This window comes from Lycorma delicatula, chromosome 2 (genome assembly GCF_047948215.1).
Source record: "Lycorma delicatula isolate Av1 chromosome 2, ASM4794821v1, whole genome shotgun sequence".
Lineage (NCBI taxonomy): Eukaryota > Metazoa > Arthropoda > Insecta > Hemiptera > Fulgoridae > Lycorma > Lycorma delicatula.
Genome location: NC_134456.1, coordinates 74,206,642 through 74,230,787, shown reverse-complemented (window position 1 = coordinate 74,230,787; position 24,146 = coordinate 74,206,642). Strand labels below are relative to the sequence as shown.

At 28.9% G+C, this 24,146-nt stretch overlaps 1 protein-coding gene across 12 annotated transcripts in view; it reads left to right on the top strand.

Moving 5' to 3' along the window:
• Positions 1-23,359, top strand: part of by (focal adhesion protein tensin) — a 752,581-nt gene extending 729,222 nt beyond the window's left edge. For all 12 annotated transcript variants that reach the window (XM_075355561.1, XM_075355571.1, XM_075355563.1 and 9 more), the window contains 6 exons: positions 1,595-1,694; positions 8,055-8,253; positions 9,683-9,907; positions 13,215-13,361; positions 18,079-18,358; positions 20,189-23,359. In XM_075355561.1, the coding sequence (XP_075211676.1) occupies positions 1,595-1,694; positions 8,055-8,253; positions 9,683-9,907; positions 13,215-13,361; positions 18,079-18,358; positions 20,189-20,348 (1,111 nt within the window). In that variant the 3' untranslated portion in view covers positions 20,349-23,359. The remainder of the gene's footprint in view (positions 1-1,594; positions 1,695-8,054; positions 8,254-9,682; positions 9,908-13,214; positions 13,362-18,078; positions 18,359-20,188) is intronic.
• Positions 23,360-24,146: the final 787 nt, after the last annotated feature.

Here is a 24,146-nt window from a genome sequence, read left to right as displayed (position 1 = left end):
AATGTTACCCTATATTAACATATCAATGTGGAATTTCATAAAATCTAGAAATTGGTATCAAGATTCACGTGAAGATTACACACACCAAAAATCAAATTGATGCTTTCATTTGTTAATGTGAAATTGAAAAAAATAGTAAAATTTGATGTTACTACATTTTATCTTTTAAACTTGGAATTTTTTAAACTCGGATAAGCAGATGAAAATAATTGGTTAATATCTAAAGTCTTGTAATGTCAATTCAACTATGGGAGCAGCTTGCCATAAGAAAGGAGCATGAGAATTTAAAGGATTGCCACCTATTGGCCCAAATGAGAAGTGCAGCATCGTAATTATTTACACATTTTAATAAATAAATTTTCATCTTAATATAGCCTGCAATACTCTGGATTACTTAATGAAGTTACTGTTAAAATTTGATAATTAAGTGGTTCTTGTGATTTTTTCTAACACTAACATTTGTGTTAGCAAAAAGTTGTGTTTTATTATAGTTATTTAGAATAAAAAATGCAGAGTTTCATAAAAAAAGATTTTTAATAAAGAAAACATGAAATATTTCATTACCTTATTATCAAGATTACTAAGCTAAAATTTGGTACAGGAGAAATTGGCTAATCCCTTACTAGGCAAAAATGTACTGTAATGTATGTTATTTTGTGAATGTTTTTAGGAGGATCGTTGTTTATTTGCAAATCATTAAATATTAGATTATTTTTTTTTAAATCAAATTTTTTTTTTATTAAAAAATAAAAATTGAATGTATGGTCATTCCATTTTGTTGAAAAGAGATCAAAATAATAATAAAAAACATAATAATTAATAAACAACATGAATTAAGAAATAATAAATATAATATTACATGTATTTATTTAATTACTACTAATGACCAATTTAAAATTAACCAATGCTCTGCTAATTGACCAGGTTATGGGAACCTTTTCTTTTTCTGTTTAGTCTCCGGAACCACCATAGATATTACTTCAGAAAATGAATGAGGATGATATGTAAATGATGTAGTCATCAGGTCGACCATTCCTGAGATGTGTGGTTAATTGAAACCCAACTATCAAAGAACACCGGTATCCATGATGTAGTATTCAAATTGGTATAAAAGTAACTGCCTTTACTAGGATTTTGAACCTTAGAACTTTCAACTTGGAAATCAGCTGATTTGTGAGGTTATGGGAACTTCCAATTGAATAAAACAGCAGATGATTAGGTGACTGCTAATGCTACTTTTAAAGTAAAAAAAAAATAAAGTCATAGAAAAATATTAAACTAATTAGAACAATGAACATTGATTTATTCTAGTAGAAATCAAAATAAAACAGTACAAAAATTGAAAATGTAATGTTGTATCATTGATACTTTTCGATAACAGAGTGAAATAATTGTTATAATATCAAAGACTGAAAAGTGGTAAGAGGGAGTTAATCCTCTGGATTTCTGTGCAGCTTTATATAATTTATTCAGTTACATTTATTTTGAATCCATTCCTTTAAGAATAATATTTTGAACAGATATAAAATAAAATTATATTAAGTTTTATTATTTTTAATATTAAGAATTGCTTATATTACTTAACTTTTTGCAGGAAAGAGTGGTCACCCTTATCGGAGACTTTACAGAGAGAATTATCTACTACTAGTACTCTTCGGGGTTATGAAAGTTCTGACAACCAACACAGTCCAAAGGTAAATGTTTTATAGCACAAAGTAATCCATTTATTAGTAATAATTTCTTGCATTGCAAAATTGAGTATTTCTCCCTAACATAAAATTGCCTTTTAAAGAATATTTACATAGTTGAAAGTAATTTAGTTGAAGGAGAGAAGTTATAGGAGAAAGTGTATTTTTTGAGTTTTAGAAATTCATCATATTTTTACCACAAATCTTAATAAGTAACTGTTCAATCATATGGTTCAAAACACAGTATCTACTGTGTAGATAAAATAGATATAAAAATAAAATAATTCTCCCTTTTTAATTACAGATACAATTCTCTATTTGTAATGAGTAGTTTTTCTATTGAATTAATTCTATACAAGGGCTCTTACTTTTTAGTATTCATATGAAAAAATTCAGTTAGCATCAGACTTACCTGTAAAATTTCATAACAGCCAATTATTATACTAATATATCTGTAATCTAGATGTAAGATAAATGCAGATATCCAAATAATTATAGATTAAATAATATCTAAATGAAAAATAATTTTTTACATTAAATTTTTTCTAGAAAAAGCTTGTGTGTTGGATGGAAACTAGATAATATTTTGGGGAAAGTCTTGATTTTATTTACTAATAAAATAACAGGTGAACATCCAATGACAGTTACTATAATGCATTTTAATGAATCTTAATAGTGTGTGAAAAATGTTGATCAAGACTTGACCCTTGAATCTCTGGGTGAAAGGCAAACATGGTACCATTTTGGTAAAGATTGGTGGAGTGAAACTTAAAATTTTGAGCAGATTTAAAAAAAAAAGTTATTTTTTTCATTTCAAAGATAGGCTTATTCATACCATACTGGTGCACCAGAACTGAATAAATTATTTTATTTAGTCTTCCTTTATATCTCCTTCCACAAGGATTGTATTCAAAAGCTTTAACTGGTAAATGTTCTGATGACATTTTGTTTAAATGGTCATACCTGTTAGCTCTATTATTCCTAATTTTGTCTTGCCAATACATCATATTGAGTTACTAGTGTAATATCTTTGTTATGTTTCTTGTCTAGTCTGGTGTTACCTGCTGCTGCGTTAAATATCTCATTTTTTTAATCATAGATTCTTCTTTTTTCGATGTCACCCATGTTTCACTCTTAAAAGTAAGATTGGAACGGTCAGCTTTTATAAAATTTTAGTTTCCCTTCTAGTCTTATTTTTAAGAGTGAAATTTATTGTTTTAGTGACAGTTCTAAATTTGTTCAATTTATATAAAACATCCTGATGGTTATAAAATGATACATCACATCATAAATACTTAAAGTGAGAAACCTGCTCAAAAATAATATTCTTATGGACTATCTTCATCTTAACTGATAACTAAGAATGCCATTGTCATAGAATTAAATGGTGATATTCTTACCAAAAGTCCTTACATATCTTTTGCAATTTATATAAACTCCTATCGCTAAGTCTCACTGTTTGCTATCAATACCTTTTTATCAGCATAAAGTAAAGAATTTGAAGTACAGTTATCTAGCTGCATTCCTGTGTTTATATTTTCTTTACATTTTTTTAATTATCTTTATTAGATATCATCTATGTATATGTTAAAAAAGTATGGGTGATAGACAGGATCCCATGACATGATGACATGAGTATGTGCTTTACACATTTCCTCATTATAAAACCCTTGGTTAATCTATCCCCACTTGAATAGATTCAGTATAATTTTTTTTCATGTTGTGAATAACTGGTATTAAATGAACCTTCTGTTAAATGATCTGTTGAACAATATGTTCCATTAGACTTTCCTATCTATGCTATCAAATGCCCTCACACAGTCGACAAAAGGAAGATGAGTTTCAAGACTATATTTCCTGCGTTTCTGAATAATCTGCTTTAAGACAAAAACTGTATCAATACAGGACTACTACCCTTTCTGAAACCCATTTGTTCCTTTTCAATTAAAAGAATCCATTATCATCTTCAGATTATTATTAATAATCTGAATTGTTTTGCTATGTAAAAGTGATTTGTGAATTTCTAAGATGAAATCTGATGATGGAGGGTAGTATACTTTCCGTTAGAGTAATTTATTTTTTATTAGAAAATTAAAAAAATAAACCAATCAGATATTTACTCTTAGTTTATTTTACTACAAATTTATTTAAAAATAAAAGTTTTTTAATTTTAGATTTATCCGACTTGAATAAAGTAGTATTTGTTAATACTGAAGGTTAAAATATTATGTAACCTTATTCATAGTAATTAGGACAGTAGAGCAGTGATCACCTTGGATTTGAAGACATTTAACTTTCAAAGACTTTCCCATTTTTATTTCAGTCTATAAGGAATTCTATAAAATCTTGTGTTTAGAGATTATTTTTTATTTTTAAGTTACTTAAAATAATAGTAAAATTATTATGTGCAATGTTTTTAAAAATTTTAACATATTAATTAAGTTTGAAAAGTTAAATAAAATAAGATTTTTTAATAGCTTTCATAATTTTCATTAGTTCTTTAAAAAAAATCATTTAAGTTTTTCTGTGTAAATATTTTTTTAATAATTTTCTTCTTCATGAGCATGCAATTTTAGTTTTAATAAGTTTCATTAGAAATGTTATTATGTGCTCTATATTCTCAAGAGGACAACCTAGCTTGGGCACACATGTGCATTGTTTGTCCCGAGGTTTGCTTTTCATCCAGTTACCCTGTTGTGATCTTAGAACTAATTTGGTTAATAGAAATTTAAGTTGATGCAAGCACAATTAATAGAAGTTCTATAGTGAGGCAAAAAATAAGCAGGTCATATTTAACTGAAAAGGAGAAACATCTTCCTAATCCATATATTAATATCAAAAGACAAATTAGGACTTAGACTTGTATTTCTTCATTTAAGTCTGTTTTAAGAAATACTTTTAAAAAAGAAACGCTTTTTGGAAAACGTAATATTTTTGTTATATAATTTGTTAAAAATTATACCTATACACACTGCTATATTTTATGTAGTTCTGGATAGAAACTTAGTAAAAGTTGGGTGGGTGAGCATCATTGCTAAATTGGGGAATTTAGCAATGATTCTTCCTAACAAAGTTAGTTTCCTAGTTACTAAACATTTTAGGAAATTGCTTAGTAAATGGGTATTTTCATATATTACTTTTTATGTAATTTTTCAAATTTTAAACTTGTAATGCATAATTTTCCAATTGTATAAATTTTCTTTTGTATCATTTTATAGGTCTGTTTGTGTCTATGGTTAGTTGTAAATTAATTAGATTACAAATTACACCCACCGGGTTGGTCTAGTGGTGAACGCGTCTTCCCAAATCAGCTGATTTGGAAGTCGAGAGTTCCAGCGTTTAAGTCCTAGTAAAGCCAGTTATTTTTACATGGATTTGAATACTAGATCGCAGATACCGGTGTTCTTTGGTGGTTGGGTTTCAATTAACCACACATCTCAGGAATGGTCGAACTGAGACTGTACAAGACTACACTTCATTTACACTCATACATTTCATCCTCTGATGTATTATCTGATCGGTAGTTACCGGAGGTTAAACAGGAAAAAGAAAGAAAGATTACAAATTACAGATGTTATTAATACTTCAGCTTTTCTTTATTAATTATTATGTTATTAATACTTTAGATTTGATTTGTAGTTATTGATACTCAGCTTTCTAGTCATAAATTTTGTTAAAATTTGTGAAGTAGTTTGTTAAAATGGACTAACATATAAAGTCCGCATCTCCTAAGAAAACTGTATAGTCATCTCTAAACAGAAGAATTTGAATTCCTCTCTTAGCCAAATTTACTGTTGCATCGAAATCCCACGTGATATTGAGCCCTACAAGTGATATTTTTATATTTCATCATAAGAAGTAGTTGCATAATGGATATCTTTACTCTCTGATTATGATTATATTACTCTAATTGATGTCCATTTGATCTTAGGTACTTGGGTTTCCATTTCTGTTTATATTTAATACTAGCTCTACCCGCCACACTTCGCTGTGGCACATTGTGGTTGCATGGAAGAGAAATGAGAAACAAAACAAAGCATACGTTTCATAGAAGTCTAATTTTGCAATACTTGTGGATATACAATATTTTTTTTTGTTTTTCTACTGCCTGCGTAGATATAAAGGCTATCTGGTTTGCCGACTCGGGAACACGCAAGATACAGTTGCCCATGTGAGAAGCAATCCGCATCTAAATCCAAACCACACAATTCTAAAGATTGACCTTGAGCTTTATTGATTGTGATTGCAAATGCCAATCGAATTGGAATTGCAATCTTTTAAATTAAAATGGTGTATGGGTCGGGATTATGGGTATTCGAGGAATGAGGACATCTTCACCTTTGAAAGGCCCCGTTAAAATCGTTAGCAATCGCAGCTCGGGTGGGTGCTGGCATTCCCAATTGACTAAGAACTTTATTTGCAATAGTTAAGCACTTGTCTTCAATATTTATCAATGCTTCGTTGTAAATGCCTTCTGTAAATTCCATGGTCATATTGGTATTTTCTAGGCGTACTCTATGCAAAATATCCTCAGCCATATCCGATCGATATCTTTCCCATAACTCTGTGGGAGATGAATGGAAGCAAGCGGTCGATATAATTGCGAATAATGCGCGAATTTGGTTTGGATGTACAGTGTTGCACGCATCATTAATACATATATCCCACTGTTGCTCGTTTTCTAATATATTCAGAGCTTGGTGAAAGGCGCAGCTCAATCACGATACGATCACACAAAAGTACCTCGATTAAAGTGAATATTTAATCCAGATTGTATAATAATCTGATCAGATGCAAGTGGATACTTTTTTTTTTGTAAATAAACAATGTTATTGGGAACAGGTATTGTTTCACATGTGACTGCGGTTGTCGTTAGCTAGTATGGCGAGTGTTACCCTCGCTTCCGGCAGATGGCGCGGTCACTGGTACACAGCTGACCATTAAAAAAACTGTTTTCTCGCGGTCGCGGGTATGTGACCGATGTGAGAAATAGATAAAAACAATCTTTGATGCGGGTTATATATCATACTAAAATTTGAGCTCAATCGGTGCAGAACATTTTGAGTTTTTGAAGCGTACACAAACAAACTTAACATTTTTATATATAAAGATGTGTGAGCTGCGAAAAAAGCCCTTAAGTCATGCGAAAAACACATCATTTTAAATGCTTACAAAAGCAGAGTAATGCTTACAAATTACAGAATAATCAAACGGCATTGATTTCAGATGTTAATAAACTGACGTAAGTAGAGTTGTGCTGCATCAGTGTACAACGTGATTCTTGAGTATGAATCTACTAATGAATTACAACATGAATTAACAAAGGATTTTTTGGTCATTATGTAGGGATATTATTTTCTGTGTATTTGGTTATTTTGACTTTTTTTGTTTGCATACTCTTAAGTCTATCTGGGCTATAAGAAAGTTGGGTGTTTAATTTATTTACTGTAAGTCATCCTTCTTGGTGGCTTTTCTTTTTGTTTTGTTGTTTTTTTTTTTTTTAATAAAATACAGATGTTTTAGCTGTTAAATATAATTTAAAGAAATTTGTTACTTAATCAGTTGTGGTTTTGTTTACATTGGCAACGGCCATATGGGCTCTTTGTGATTGGTCATTGTGTTTGACAGCAGCCATCTTGCATTGATCTGATTGGTTTTCCTTTGTTTACATTTCCATCTGATATATTAGCCTCTTATTTATTAAAAAACTGTACAAATTAAAAATAGATAGATTGATTTATTAAAAATAGATGAAAACAATCTTTGATGCGGGTTATATATCGTGCTAAAATTTTTTTTAATCATTTTTTAAAAATAAATACAGATGTTTTAGCTGTTAAATATAATTCAAAGAAATTTGGTCATTGTGTTTGACAGCGGCCATCTTGAATTGATCTGATTGGTTTTCCTTTGTTTACATTTCCAAATTAAAAATGTACAAATTAAAAATTGATAGATAGATTTATTAAAAATAGATTAAAACAATCTATGATGCGGTTTATACATCGTGCTAAAATTTGAGCTAAATCAGTGCAGATCATTTTGAGTTTTTGAAGCCGAACACAAACGAACTTAACATTTTTATATATACAGATTGATTTTTTAGTGTGTCAAATGGATTTTTTTAATATAAAACACCTCGTTCTGTATATTTGGTTGGTGTTTTGAAGTAATTTTTTTAATAAGTGGTTTTTCCATATAAAAATCAATTCTTTTTCATCTGCTAATGCCTTTTAATGCAAAATTTGGCAGTTTCATGAATTTTCTTTTCATTCCAGTTTTTAAGTTTGTTAGGATTAAGCATTTATTTCATTGGATTATAAGATTATTTATCATTCATTCATTTTTTTGTTTGTTTTACATTAGAGTCCGATATTTTCTGGAGTGCATCAGAACGGTATTACCAATGGAGGGCAATCATCTCCTAGTGTTTATTATGGTCATTCAAGGAGGTCATCGATTCATTCAAATAGTGAACCACCACAAGAAGTCTCTCCTGCTCATGTAAAATTTGTTAGAGATACCTCAAGATTCTGGTATAAACCAACTATTTCCAGAGAAGAAGGTATGTGTAGTTACTATTAACAGGTGCCCAGAAAAGTTTTTGCCAATTTTTGTTAACCACAATTCTAGGAATTTTTCTAGATTTACAACTAATGTATATATAAGATATAATTCAATATATAAGATACACTTTCTAAACCATTTAGTGTCACATTTTAAGCAGTAAGTATGGAGCTGTGCATTTTCTTATATCCTAAAAATGGCTAGCCAAAAACAAAAACATGTTACTCATGGTTATTTATTGTACAAGTTCAAACTTGACTAATGTATCAGAGACCTGGGGGTTCAGTTGGGAAACATTCACGGAGAATAAAATAAAAACTTCCAGTATTAAATTATATAAATTAATAATTAATTATTAATGTAAATTAATTAATTATGTAAATTAGTAAATTTTTGTTCAGAATAATGTTTGACTTCATGTAACAAACTCAGTTTATTTACAAAAGATTTATTTACTTCAATATTAAATAAAATTAAAAATTAAAAAAGTATGAATATTAGACAAGCTTTCTCAGTTCAGTGAGAAGGGAAATTATGTTTCTTCTTCCATTAAACAACATATTGCTGGTTCAGTGAAAGTTTTTAGTACAGAGTAAATACATTAAAAATAGTTTTCACTTGTTTACTTCCATGAAGAGGTGCATTCTGTAATTAGTTTTTTATGAATTAAAATAATAAAAAATTGTAAAATTCACGAAATATTAGTGTAAACATATGAATCTAGTGTGCATATAAACATGCTTGTTATATAAACAGGATTCATATATTTTTAATCAAATATTACTTAATCTATGTGCCTAATAAGTGTTCTGCAACATTTCTACAGCTCAAAAAACATTTTTTTGAAAAGTGTCATTAAGAGGGTATGGAGGAATAATTTTGTCAGTATTACATACCCGTTGCACAATTGGTAGGATTTGTAAATCAGTGCTAGCATTGTCGAAGGTTGATGGAAAAGTCGTATCCTATAAGATTTTTGCATTGTTAAATCTGATATATATTATTTATGTACTATTATGTTTTTCATGACAAAGTTTTCTACCATTTTTAGACAGCAGAGCTAAGAAGTATAGTAAATCATTGTTGTTAGTATTTCAGTTGAAGCATTTTGATTTATTGGTGTTTAAGTTCTAAAAGTACAGTTTTGATATATTTCTTTAATGCAGTTTTGTTAAGTGTTTAATAAATATTTTATTATTAAAAAATCTATTTCTGTGAAAATTGATGTAGTACTTGTAAGGTACCGTCCCAGTACATTCAATTTTTCTAAGTTCTGATAATTGTCTGCATACAAAGTTAAAAATAAACAATTTTATCTAATATAAGTATTCTGATTTTTATCAGTATCTTTATAGAGAACATAATTTAATTGATTTTTTACATTATAATTTTTTCTATATGATGAACAAATTTTCCCCTTGTTACAGCTATAGCAATGTTGAGAGATCGACCACCAGGAACATTTGTGGTACGTGATTCTAATTCATTTCCTGGTGCATTTGGGCTAGCACTAAAAGTAGCTATGCCTCCTCCAAATACAATTAGTAAGGCACCATCGTCAGATCCTGCCAGTGAACTTGTTAGACACTTTTTAATTGAACCAACATCACGTGGTGTTAGACTGAAAGGATGTCCAAACGAGCCTGTTTTCAGTGAGTAAATTCATACATTTTCACCAAATAGTTTAAAAAATTAACTTTGTTTATTGCTTACGGTGCATTACCATATTTCTTTTAAGCAGATCATTATGAATTACAAATAATAATATTCAAGAAATTACTGAAAAAATATTTATTATGAAGACCAGCAATTTGAATTTTCTGCAGTGTAATATTCAGTAATTAAAGGTTTGTCTAAAAAAACTGTACTTTTTCAAAATTATTGGTTGTCAACTTAATTAGATTTATTCCCTTTGAAGTTATATTCACAACTGTTGGAGGACTCTGCTTCCAGCATTTTTACCACTGCTGGAATTTATTAAGCGTTTCATAAAACACTTAATAAACATTTAATATTTGGTGAATTTTTAAAAATCTCTTCTACTGTGTGGAATTGTTGTCTTTTAAAAGTGTCATTTATCTTTGGAAAGAATTCATTGGTGTCAAATCAGGTGTATATGTGTTGCTGGGTTATAATAATTGTGCCCTGCCTTGCCAAAACCTCCAGTAAGGAACATTGAATTTGTAAAAGTACTATGATTATAAATGAAGTGATTAATAAACATTTTCTTTTCAGATTATAAATCTGTAAAAAAGTGTGAAACTTCAAATATATAACTTTTTGTTATTGTGTTAATTTCATTTTTCAAGATTGCTGCTGAAGTACTGAGCTTGTGTTTTTTGTAATTCCAGGTGACTGAAATATTTTTATATCTTACATATTTCTTAATAAAAATAACAAATTTTATGCAGCATCCTGTTTTTTGCCTTCACTTCAGGGATCATTATTTCACAGCTTTCCTGAAATACCATATTATATTCAAATAAAACTGTTGGTGTTATTTATTTAGAACCCACATAATGAATGACACAATTCCACTCAAAAATGTGATCAATGTCAGCTAACTTTTAACTTACTTCAGCATACTTTATAGAAACAATAATAACAATCATAATAGTATGCATGATTTATACATTCTTCTTTATAAGCTTCTTGCAATGTTTTCTGAATCTTTCTCAATTTTACACAAAGTATTTTACATCATTGTTCTTCAAGAATCTTTTTTTGTGCCAGAAAATCACTGCAAGCAAACAGACAACCTTTCTTACATGCTTACATACTGGAAATAAAGCACTGTAGAGTGACAGCAGAGTATTTTTTCTCAAGAGTCCCTCTGCGCACATCACCTGTAGCAGAATAATGACTGTCGATGTAATAGCTCAGTAATTTCATAAGTTTGTTCTATTTTGATGTCATGTGAATTATATTTATTTTAATATATTTCATTTTATATTTATTTAATTTATATTTATTAATATAATTAATTATATTTATATATATTTTTTATTTTAGTTATATACTTGGCACAATTCATTTAATGTATTAAAATTCTGTTCTATTGGAACAGTATTGTTTACTGAATATTAGTGTAAATTTTAAATTGTTGTGACTTCTTCCATTGTCCACTTTATGACAAAGTATCATATATAAATACATTTATCAATGGTGTTTTATTACCATCTCTAGAAAATTTGGTTGTATGAGGCTGATCAATTTCCAATAAGCATTGTAAGTGTTAATTGTGTGTGCCCATTTTATCTTTCTACTTGCTAAATAAAGTTATACATTTATTGATAATGTTGGCATTTATGAAAACTTAGCAGATTTTAAACTAATTTAATGCTATATTCGTTTTATCATATACTTTATTATAGTAAAGGGCATGAAATCTTGAAGCTGAGTCAACAGAATCTGGTCCAGCTGACATTCTGTTACCCATTTAGCATAACATATGGTTCACTATGGAATCATCTGTATATTTATAAACTACTAACTATAACTGTTTATATTATAACTAGTATAACTACTTTTTATTTTACTCATATTAGTATTAATATTAACCTTACGAAGAAAATCTTCTTGTTTTTCAGTTAATATTATGTGATCCAGTGATAAATTAAATGTAGTGTTATTATTGAAGTTATTTAAATTGTTTTCAGTTTTTTCCATTTATAACCCAATTTTTATAGTACTTTTCTTAGGCTTCTTTTGTTTTCTGAGAATAATATTGAATCATTCAGACATAGCAATTTTGGAATGGTGGGCAACTGTTTTTCTTTGAGATTAAATTTGTTTACAGTCCTTGTCACTATGCACATGACAATATCATCTAGGCCTGCTAATGGTTTGCTGCATATTCTATTTTCTTTCCTTTTCTGTTCTTGTATTTTCTTTTCCTTTTTCTGTTTCCTTACTCTTTAAACTTGCAGTCGTGATATTATACAAGCAGCTGCTGTTCTTTCTTCACACTTTTGAATTGGAATAATATGCTTGTTGTCATTTCCCAACTTTCCAAATTTACTTGCTTCTTCTTTCATGAATTCATACACATTATTGATTAACTCCTGAGCTTTCTGACTTAATTTTTTGTGAGGCACTATCAATTTAAATTCACTCATCCTGCTTGCAACTGCAGATCAAATAAAACATTATTACTGCACAAAGCGTTCTACTCTAATTAATTCTATAAATAGAATAAATGTAATGCTTGTTTTTATTTTGTATACCATGCTTGTTATCGATATATGTTTTTATTGTTAGTCAGCGAATTAGAATGATTTATTTATCACAATAGCTCATACTTACAAATTGTTTCATTTAAAAGGAAGTGTTGATTTTACATTTATCAGTTTTGTCAACAACATATATTCATCATTTGTATTTTTTAAGCTGTGGGCCATAAATTATCATAATTAGATTTAGAAATACCTATAACATTTTCAAACAGTAATTACAAGTGAAATAATTCAGGATAATTTTATTTTAATTTTAATTAATATCATAGAATTATTACTTAACATTAATTAGGGATAATAATTTCTTTGTTAAATAAGATTTACTTTTAATGTAAATTTTAAAATGATTAAAATTGAATCATGAACAAATTTAGTTTTCTGTTTTGTAAACACTGATATGGGAAATGATTGTAGAATTTTTGATGTATACTGCCCCCTACTATATCTAATTTCACAACCAAATTATATAAAAATTAAAATTTTTAGAGCTTTTGTGACTGAAATGTGACCGAAATCTATAGTTTAGTTGTGTTATGGTTCTTTGGATAGACACTACAGTTTTTGATTTATCTTTAATGGATAATTTTTATTAAATTTTATTTTTTTTAGGGCATGTTGCATCTGTTTGTTTCTGAAGATAATAAATAGTTTAATTTAAAAAAATATATATCTCAGCAGTTGTGCGTAATAGAATTTTAAAATTATGATAATTTTTATTGTACAGGTTCACTGTCAGCACTGGTATATCAGCATTCTCTGATGCCTCTTGCTTTACCATGTCGACTTGTTTTACCTGAAGGTGATTCTAGTCGGTTAACTGCTGATACTGGAACTATTAGTACTGCTCAGCTTTTGCTTGCACAAGGAGCCGGTAGGAAAATTTAATTATTCTTAACGAAGGTAGTAATATTTTAGTATATATATTTCTCTCTCTCTCTTTCTCTGTGCGCATGTGCACGCATGTGGATATATTTTTCATTTGTCAGTTGAGATCTCTGATCAAATTCTTTATTACAATTTTGACTACTAATATTTTACACTTGTGATTATATTTTTTTACATTAAGTCTGAATTTTATTGAATTATTATTCTGTTTTTCGTTTCTTGATTTCAGAGATATGAATTATATAAACTTGCCATTAGATTGAGTAGTCTTGGTTTTTCCAGAAGATATGATTCTTATAAGTTGGTATATTATTATGAAAATAATTATGCATTATAGATGCCATTAAAAAGCTTGGCATCACTGGCAGTCATTGTAGTATTTTCAAAAAGATTAAAAATAGCGTCAGTTTGAAATTTCTTAAAAGTAGCTACCACTATGCTGATCTCCATGGCAGAGAGGTAGTGTTTCAGCCTTTCATCCAAAGGTTCTGGGTCTCAATCCCGGTCAGGCATGGCTTTTTTCAAATGCTACAAAATTTCACTTTCCATATTCAATGTACATGCTTCAAAACTTTTTATATTTTAATTTTTATGTTTCAAAAAGTTTATATTATAAAGGAAAAATTTTCATTCATTCATATAATGGTGACAATGAGGTATCCTTAGTTATTCCACGTACATGGGATTCTGTACAAGATATAAATATGACTAAAATGATTTTTATCGTAGTTACATAACTAAAGTGTTAGGAAGAAATTACAAAGACCAAAAACATCACAGTATTTAACTTAATTCATCTATTGTATTAACGATATGATTCCTTTGAAATTGTTTTAATGAAATATTCTAGAGTAATGTTGTTTGCTTATTTTATGTGAGTCATCAGTCAGTTGAGTGATTTGATGCTATTCTTCATTCTGTTAGTTCTCTGCTAATCTTTTAACCTCAACATAATTACTGTATCCTACATCCTTATTTATTTGTTTTATATATTGAAGCAAATTCAGAATGGTCTTTGTTCTCTTGTGCAGCTTTTACTCTGTACATTTTTTTTGTATCACTAAATCTGGATGTATCAATATATGACCTCCCAAATCTAGTTCTTATTAATTTTTTTTTAAAAATTGCTTTTTTTTGTTGAAGGAGGGGTAACATTTTATAAGCACCATGTGCGGTCTCATACTCTGTAATAGTATGCAACTCTCCCTTGCAGATCTACGCACTAAAACCCTCATCTTATACAACAGGAGATGCTGAGTCCCATGTGAATTATCACAGCACCCCATGTGTCTTGTCTCCATCTGTGCCTCCATTGCTGGCCCTACACCTCAAACTTGTTGGGATCCTGTGTTTTTTTTTTAACTTCGACCGCTTGGGGTGTGGATGTGCTCTAAGGGAGACTCAGAGTTTTTTATTCACTCCTGGACATCTTCCGCCAACTTAGTTTGGATGATCTTAACCAGCAACTTGGACACTGCGTACCATGATCATTTGTTCTGAAGCATAGTCCCAGTGATGTTCTCTGGGATAAGCACGCCAAATTTTCTCCTGCATGCTTCCCTGTGTTGCAGGAACCGATCACACATGAATACTGTAATACTGCAATGTCTTCCTGCCTGCAGTCATCGCAATCCACAGAGATTCTCAGCATCTGCACGCACAAATATGCCTTGAAACATCTGTGACTGATAAGGCACCACATCAACTCAGACCTGAGTTTCCCATGTTTTCGGCATAGGCATCTCTTGACATCTGGTATCAGTCTGTTCAGTATCAGAGGTGTAGGTCTGGCAAATATGCTGGCAGCATTGCCTGAGATAGTCGAAGGGAGACAGCCCTGAGCACTTACTAAGAATTGCATGGGCTCTCTCTAGCACAATGGACCAAAGTGGGGCTACATACAGTACTTTTGAGAGTACCACCTGAGACAAGACTTTGATTTGTGAGGACTTTGGATATTGGCCATTATCTGATCGCTCACAGAAGATGTTTTTTCGGCTTTGACCAATACTTCTACTTGTCTGAAACATGACAATTGAAATTCTCTGTGGTATCATAATTTTTCATATTCTAAGAATGTAGTGCAGCAGTATACTTTTTTTTAATGTTGACCTTAATACAAATCATCTTTTGTAATATGAAATATAAAATAATATAAAATATTATTTTATATTAAAATATTATATATTATATTATTATATTATATATTATTATATTTTGTATTTAAAATATTAAATATAAATAATATGCCTTATTGTATTTTATTTATTTTTCATCTGTTCTGTTTTCAGTAAAATAAATTTCTGCTTTTTATTTTTATTTTTATTCATTATTTTGATGAATGAAAATTTTAATATGAAAGACTTTATTGTTACAAATACAAAAGATACTATTAAAAAACCTATATATCTGTAACTGTTTTTCAAATTGAAACTTTAAATAGTTTGTACCAGGATTATGAATATAATTAGGAATTTTTTTTTCAGCATCATGAGATGTTAAACTTTATTTCTTAAATAAAGTTGTTAAACTTATTGAACTTGTTCATTTTTAAATACTATACAGAAAATATTTTGTTCATTCAAAGTTATTTTGCAGTTCTCTTTAGTCTAGTGTAACTTTTCTTGTATTTAGAAAGACTACAGATTTTTAAAATAAAAAAAAATATACCAGCTTAAGAAATAATCTGGTGCTACAACAATCTGGGTCAATCAGATGCTATAATATATATTGATGTTTTCTTGTATTTTGAATTATGAGAAATATTTTTTTTTTAGATTAAATGCTTTTTTTTACATTTTCTTTTTTAAATATGTATATAAATATGTAATATGATATATTAAAACTGATATATAAAATATCACTTACTGCTTATTTAAAAAAAAGAATTCTTTCATTTTAGCGCTTTTCAGTACTCTCCGCTTTATCACATGTATTAAAAACTTTAAAAAGAATTTAAAATTTAAAAAGAAAGATGTTTTACTCCTTAGTCAGATTTAACAGTCTGATAAAGTATTTTTTAAAAGACTACACAATATATTTTTTTTTTAAGTTTTTAATGCATTGATATAGTGGTGCGCACTCCAAAGTGCTAATGTGGAAGAATTTTTAAAGAAATAAGCAGCAAGTGATGTTACTATTTTATTTATTATTGATAATAATCATTACATACTGCTAGGATGTAAAACTACAAATTCATTAATGTGTGAATTGGAATAATATGCTTGTTGTCATTTCCCAACTTTCCAAATTTACTTGCCTTCTTCTTTCATGAATTCATACACATTATTGATTAACTCCTGAGCTTGCTGACTTAATTTTTTGTGAGGCACAATCGATTAATTCATTAAAAAAAATAATAAAAAACAACAGATGTTTCACATGGGGTGCTGTGGTAATAAACAGAAACAGATGTTTTTTTTTCTTTCATTATGTTATATGAGGCATGTTTTTAAAGTAAGTACGGTTTTAAAATTTAAAAAAAAAAAGTCAAAAAACAGTACACTATTCTTAACAATTTTAATTTTACATGTTAGCCTGTACTTTAATCTACTTTTCTACGTTATTGCCACCAATATTAAGGCACTTATTGTATCATACAACCAGCTTTTGAACAACGTCATCGTAGAAGTCTACTGCCTGACTTAATAACCACTGCAACACAGTCGCTTTGACACCATTATCGTCAATAATTTAAGCGTTTGATCACAGTTTCATAGAGAAAACTTCTTAAAATTTCAGGAAACTTCTGATAGCGAAGAAATCGTAAAGCGTTTCTTCTCTTTCACGCTTTTGTTAACTTTCTGCACCAAATCTTTGGTAATGACAGAAGGTTGTCCATTTCGTTCCTCATCATGACCATTCTGGCGGCCATCTTTTAAAAGTTCTAACCCACATTTGTACCATTTCATCGCTCATATTGTTCTCTCTGTACCCTTCACTGATCTGACAATGAATTTCAGCCGCTTTCACACATTTAGCACTAAGAAAACGAATCACATCACATATTTCATGGTCAGTGGGATTCTCAATCAGGAGAAACATTTTACATACTCAAACAAATGTAAACACAGTTGAATATTTCCATAATGACGTCTGTGGTTTGCTAACAGATGTGGGTACACAGTGCGCATGTTTGGAATACCGACTACAGCGTAGCATCGGTGGAATTTCAAAACTGTACTTACTTTAAAAACATCCCTCTTATATACATGTTATAGAGCGAGAGAGAAGGCATACAAATTTATCATAATTTATTTCTATAAACATTGCAGCTAGTTCAACAATATTTTTTTTCTTCTCAAGCAATTTAAACAAAATGCAAGGGGAATTTTTTTTATTATATTAGCTGAGAAAGGAGTTCATTGTACTAGTTGTTCTATTTATAATAAATATACTTCAAAAAAAGTTTTGACAAAGTTACCATCTAATTTTTAAAATTCAGTATTATTAAAAAAAGAACATATGATACATCTTCATCATATGGTACATCTTCATCATAAGTATACTTAATTCTTGAAAAATAAATAAGTATTAAAACAAATAAGTAGTACATCTCTTATAATTGATTGCCCTTGGTTTGTTCATTGATTTTTTTTTTTAAAGCCATTATTAAAAAACTTACAGTGAAGCAGTAATATTCATAATACATGTGAAAAAAGAAGTTCCTTTTATATATATATGCGCTTATGTTTATTTTACAGCTTGCAATGTGTTGTACTTGCTGACTGTGGAAACAGAATCACTGACAGGACCACAAGCAATTGTACGTGCAGTTGCAGAGTTGTTTTCTGGTGTTCTTCCTACAGCAGCAGTTGTTCATTTTAAAGTATCTGGCCAGGGCATTACACTTACCGATAATAAACGTCAGCTGTTCTTCAGGAGACATTATCCAGTTGCTACAATTTCATACTGTGGGCTTGATCCTGATGACCATCGATGGAATCAGCACAGTGAAACTACAGGGTTGCCAATTAGTTCAAAGTAAATATGATTTTTACTATGAAATATAGTTTTTTCTACTATGAAATCATTTCTTCTATGAAATATAATTTTTTGGTATCAGTTATTCAGATACCAAATGATTAAAAATGTTTACTTTTATTTGTTTACTCTTTAAAAGCTATTAATGTATTAGACTCTCTGGATTATTTTGTATTTGTCATGTATAAGTTAGATTTTTTAATTAGATAAACATTTTTCAATAAATCTTCTACATCTTATGTCATTCATTAATGATTCATAAAATATTTTGTTAAAAATTTTTAATTTTGTGCTGGTAGTTGGATGAAGTATGCCTTAGAGTGGAGTAGACTGTTTAAATGCTTAAGCAGTTTTATTATTTACAAGGCACTATAAGGATATATTTTTAAGTTATATGAATTAGTCTGGCCCATAAGGAGTTTTAATTGCCTTGAGTTTATATTCTTTGCTTCATTGTGAAAGCTGATTTTTTTATTTTGGTATTTTAAAACTTTATATATGTTAGACAGTGTATAACGTGTATGTGTGTATATGCATGCGTGCGCACACACATACATACACAGAATAATGTCACTATGAACCCAATTATTGTTAAGAAAAACAACCAAAAATTATTTATTTTCTCTTTCTGGAAAATTTTTCATCAATTTAACATTAAAAGCTAGCCTGGTGTAACAATACTCTCTGTAAACCTTACTGCAACAGTGTAATTAAGCAGCCTAATGTTAAAATACTTCTAAGTAGAACAAATATTAGGAAAAAATTATAAGTTTTGTTATGGTTAAATGTGTAAAATTCAAGCATGATGGTGCAGTACTAGTTATCACCTTGGTCATAGGCTATTCTTCTGTTACACCATAATGAGGTGGGACAATATCTAATTATCTTCACCTCCAGGTTGTTGAAAATGTTGCAGTCAACCATCTACACATTCAATAGAATCTGCCTAGAGAAATTGATTTTTTTTTGGAACCAGAACTGGTTTGTTTCAAACATATGTACTGCCACAGCTACTTCTCTTTGGTGTGCTCAGCTAATCCTAGTCAGTTTATTATGTAAGATAGAATTCCTCCACACTGATTACCAATTAACTGTAAGAACCTGGTCTAGCTTGTTGCGCTTGCTCATGGCATAGGAACTCAGGTCTTGCTTATGAAGTCATAAGATGGAGGTTATTATTAACAAAGTCAGGTTGAGAGATGAGACAATCTAGGTAGAACACAGGAGATCATGCTACATTTTCAAACTACAGCATTCTGTTGTGTCTAAAGCAGTAAGGGCCACCATTTAATCAAAAAGTTCAAAAAATAGATGATTGATGCAATGGATATTTTTGTATTATCTCAACATCACTGTGGCCTAACAAAGCTTACTGTGGTACTAGCATCTCTAGCCAATTTCACACACAGACCAAAAATATCATACAGCCCAGCCACTACTCTCCAAATTAAATCCCCTGCAAAGGGCGTGGCTTTAGGTGGGCCCAAGTATTTTCTGCTAAGGTTTTTATGCCATTTTAATTGTGTAATAAAAAAAAATATTAACTGTATAACAAATGGATTGAATTTATGTTGAAATTTTTGACAAATAATATTTTTTTATCAATCATAAAAATCTGCCTTCTGAGATTTACTTTGTGGCATAAACTCAGGAGGTTTTACTTAGAATAGATCATTTGATGTGCACTTAGAAAGAAGAATCAGTGACATATTGAAATAATTGATTGTAGTTGGCTTCATTGAAAAACCCACTCGTAAATATTTTTTTAGTTATTTATTATTTTTATACTAATAAATTTATTTATGTATTTTTTTTGTTTTTTGTTAACAGCCGTGTCTTTGGGTTTGTTGCAAGAAAGCCTGCCAGTAAGACGGACAATCAGTGTCATATTTTTGCTGAATTAGAACCAGAACAACCTGCTACAGCAATTGTTAATTTTGTTTCAAAAGTAATGATGAATAGTGGCCAGGGTAAACAGAATATTGTCTGATGCAATTATCAGTGGTATTACCAAAAAAAGAATCATCTATTTTTCTATAGAATTATATTTATTGCACAAGTTTGAATAGGACTTGTGCTGTATTTATTGTAGATTTTATGTAAATTTATTAATACATTTATATGTACTATATAAGACAAAATATGGATTTGTCAATATTGGTATAATTTTTATTAATTTATATTTTTATGTGTTGTAGTGTGAAAACAAATGTATTTTGTTATTTAGATGCTACTGAGTTTTAATGGAAGGTTTCTTTAAATTGAATAAAAACATAAATTAGTTTCTTCATTACTTATATAAGCGTAATATTTCATTTCAGTTGATTTCCAAAACTAACCTGATATTTTATTTTTCTTCTTAAAATTTTTAACTAATGTAATATATTAATGTCTGAGTTTTTGTGCCTTCTCATATGTTTTCTTCTTATTTCCAAAAAAAATTTGGTAATTATATTGAAATATTGGTACAGGAAAAGTAGAATGAAACTTCTGAATTAATAGTTTAGTTTTGTTAGTTGTATATGTTTGGTATTTTATATAGGTATACTTAAATGTGCTATTAGTGGTAACTAAACCATATGTGTTTGTTTATACACGGGACCAAAAAAGCAAATGTTATTTAAATAAACAGATTTTATAAAATTAAATTTTTCCTCCAGAATGATTATGACTTAAAATATTAATATGAAAGTATTTCATTAAATAAAGAAATTACAACCGTTCTCCAGCTTGTAATATTTACTAGTAATTATTTTTCTGTAACATTATATCAGTTTATTTAAATATGAACTTTAGTCAAATATAATCAAACTTCTGTTTTTCTGAAAATTAGAATTTTATTCTCTGAAGTTGAATTCTTGTTTATAGTGATTTCTTTTTATGCAATGTCCCCTTTATTGTGTTTTCTTTATTGCGAAAACACAATACAAACTTTATCATGTGTTTTTTTGTTTTTTATGTGTGTTTCTCATTTATTATGTGTTTTTTTAATTTAAAAAATTCTGTAAGGTTATTTTCTGCTAAAAAGCATTACGTATCTGGTTTGTGGAATTCACTTATTTTTTAAGGCTTTTTTCCGTGCAATGATGATGATTGAAGTGATATGTGTAATAGTGAAACCAGATGTGTTTCTAAGTAGCTTTTTTAAACAAAGTTAATCATACATATTACCTAACTTACTGTTATGTTTTTTTAATTTTTTTTGGAATATAACTTAAAACAACACAATAATAAAAACAATGTTAACCATATCCAAAAAAATATTTACTTATGTAAAAATTAGTTGCAGATTCTTTCTAAAAAATAATACTGATTCCACGGGTATTAAAATCATTTATATATATATATATATATATATAAGTCCAATCTTGTAATAACACTATTTTTACAGAATAATACACTACTTTTGCAAAAACACTAACGTCTGCTAAGTTGCCATTAATGATTATAAAGCTTAAATGTAATTTAGGTGTGTACTTAAGTATAAAAAAATTTATTTTGTTTATCGGTTTTCAAAAATGATTGGACTTTTTAAAACATTTCTGCACTATATTTAATTAGTTCCAGTGTTACTGACATTTGCTCACTATTGCCTTACATTACACATTTGGTATATGCAATGGTAAACCTCCATCAGTCCATGATAGGCTATATAAATGAACAGAAAGATCTGTTCTCCCATTATTCATTACATAAAGAGCTAGCAATTCATTCAAATATTTTGACTGAATCCACATTGCTAGAAACGTATATAGCTCTACCTAATGTCATATTGGGTCCAGCTGCATTGACAGCCCACCAATTGTGTAAACAATTATCAAGGATTTTTAGGATTTCCATTTCAGTTTTGCTGTTTAATGATCTATAAAGAGGACTTTTTTTGACATTACATTTTTCTGTCATTACTGAGAGATGCATTGATGCTGAGTTCAGATTCCATTAAGAATTCAAGAACTTCATTATTGCATCTAATGGGTATTGACATCTGAGATAAAATTAGGTATGTTCTATGAATCAGTAATGAGTTGTTCTATGAATGACAGTAAGGAATGTTGTACATAACTACATTTCTCTTTTCTCTTGTTTCACATATGTGTCTTTCTGTATTTTATCAGCCAAAAAAAAAAACCTAAATTTTTCCATGTATTGTCTGGGCTTTCCTAATTTTGATCTGTATGTTTGTTCTCCCTGAATTAAATCATTTCTGTTTTTTGATTTGAAGCAAGCAACTGCATACATCTGCTATTGGTTTAGTGAATCCTATATTATAATTACATTTGAATAGATGTTGAAATTGTTCATCTTTCACTTTAATTATAAGTTTTTTTTCCAGTTTTTGTGTGCCATCGTTTTAGTTTCCTAATGTTTATTTCAGAAGGAAGGTACTTCTGACCAGCACAGTAATGAGTCTCACTACCCTTTAAGCTATTCAAGAATTTCATGTAATTAATTTTTTAGCTTTAAATTTCTCGCTAGTTGTATTAACACAGTCCTTCTTTTGGAATTTCTTCAGTTGTAAAATAGTTCTGAGAAATACAATTTACCCTTAATTTGGACATTGCAATCAGTTTAGAAGTGTGTTTAAATAGACTGGTTTTAGTGTGCAACTTATAAATAGTAGAGTACTTGGCATGAAATTACTGTTTCATTACTTTTATTTTTACACCTTCGTCTTGATTATATGCATAAAAATATGTTTAAGTAATTGATCTTGATGGATTTTATATGTTACTTCTTAAAAATTTGATGGAGCCATTGTATGTCTTCTGCAGACAATTTTAGGTACAAAATGAACATTATTGAGATTGTATTTTGGAAATTTTAAAAAACCTTTAAAAGCATATTTGAATATTTCAGAAACCCTTTGAACTGAAAGAGAGACTAGAAATAATGTTATTTACTTTTTTAAACACAACCATAAATTTTTATTTTCTTTACTAAAATGTTTCCCATTACTCCTTGGTGTCATGATATAAAAGTAAAAAAAAAAACTGTTTAGTACACACCTAAGGTTTAACCTGAAATATTAAATGTTAATCTAAGATGAGTTTGGATGGTTATTTCATTTTTTTTCATTCAATTTCTTTTCCTATTAGCCTTATTTAGAGTTCTCTTTCTTTGACTTTCACCACCTCCATTGTTTTCACTCGATTATCCTTTTCATTTTTATAATAAAATTTTATCTTATAACAGTAAACAAAAATAAATGAAACAATAACATAATAAAAATAGCAAACAATAATAAATAGTATAATGAAAAAACAAAAAATAGTATAATAGTAAAACCAAACAGTTGTTCTTGTGGTCATGTGACCAAAGTAAGAGCTTCCTTTAAATTATATGTAAAATGTTAGATTTGCAAAAAAAGTTCAGTTTTTGAATTTAATTATTCAAAGGAGATTGCAGGTTTTGGTCTTACGAGTACTTAACCGTAATGTAATTCTACATGAAGAGTGTGATTCATATATAACTTGGTTTCTGTCAGAAGTGGAAAATGTGACTTTTGTAGTTACACTCCTCATATGAAAAAGTATCTAAAGACTATATATTCTGTAAACTCCAATTTATTCAAAACTGCAGTTTGTTTAAAACTAATTTTTTCCAGTTTAGAAATTGGTCTTATGTAAATTCTTTTACAGTAAGCAGCAAATTTAATTTTTTCATGTTAGTGAAGACTTAGGTGTCTAATTTTTTGAATGATAGTTTATTAAAAAAAAAAAACAAAAAAACTGTTAATCCCTTCTGTGCAAGACTAAAATAATCTGCAAATCATAAAACATAAAAATTT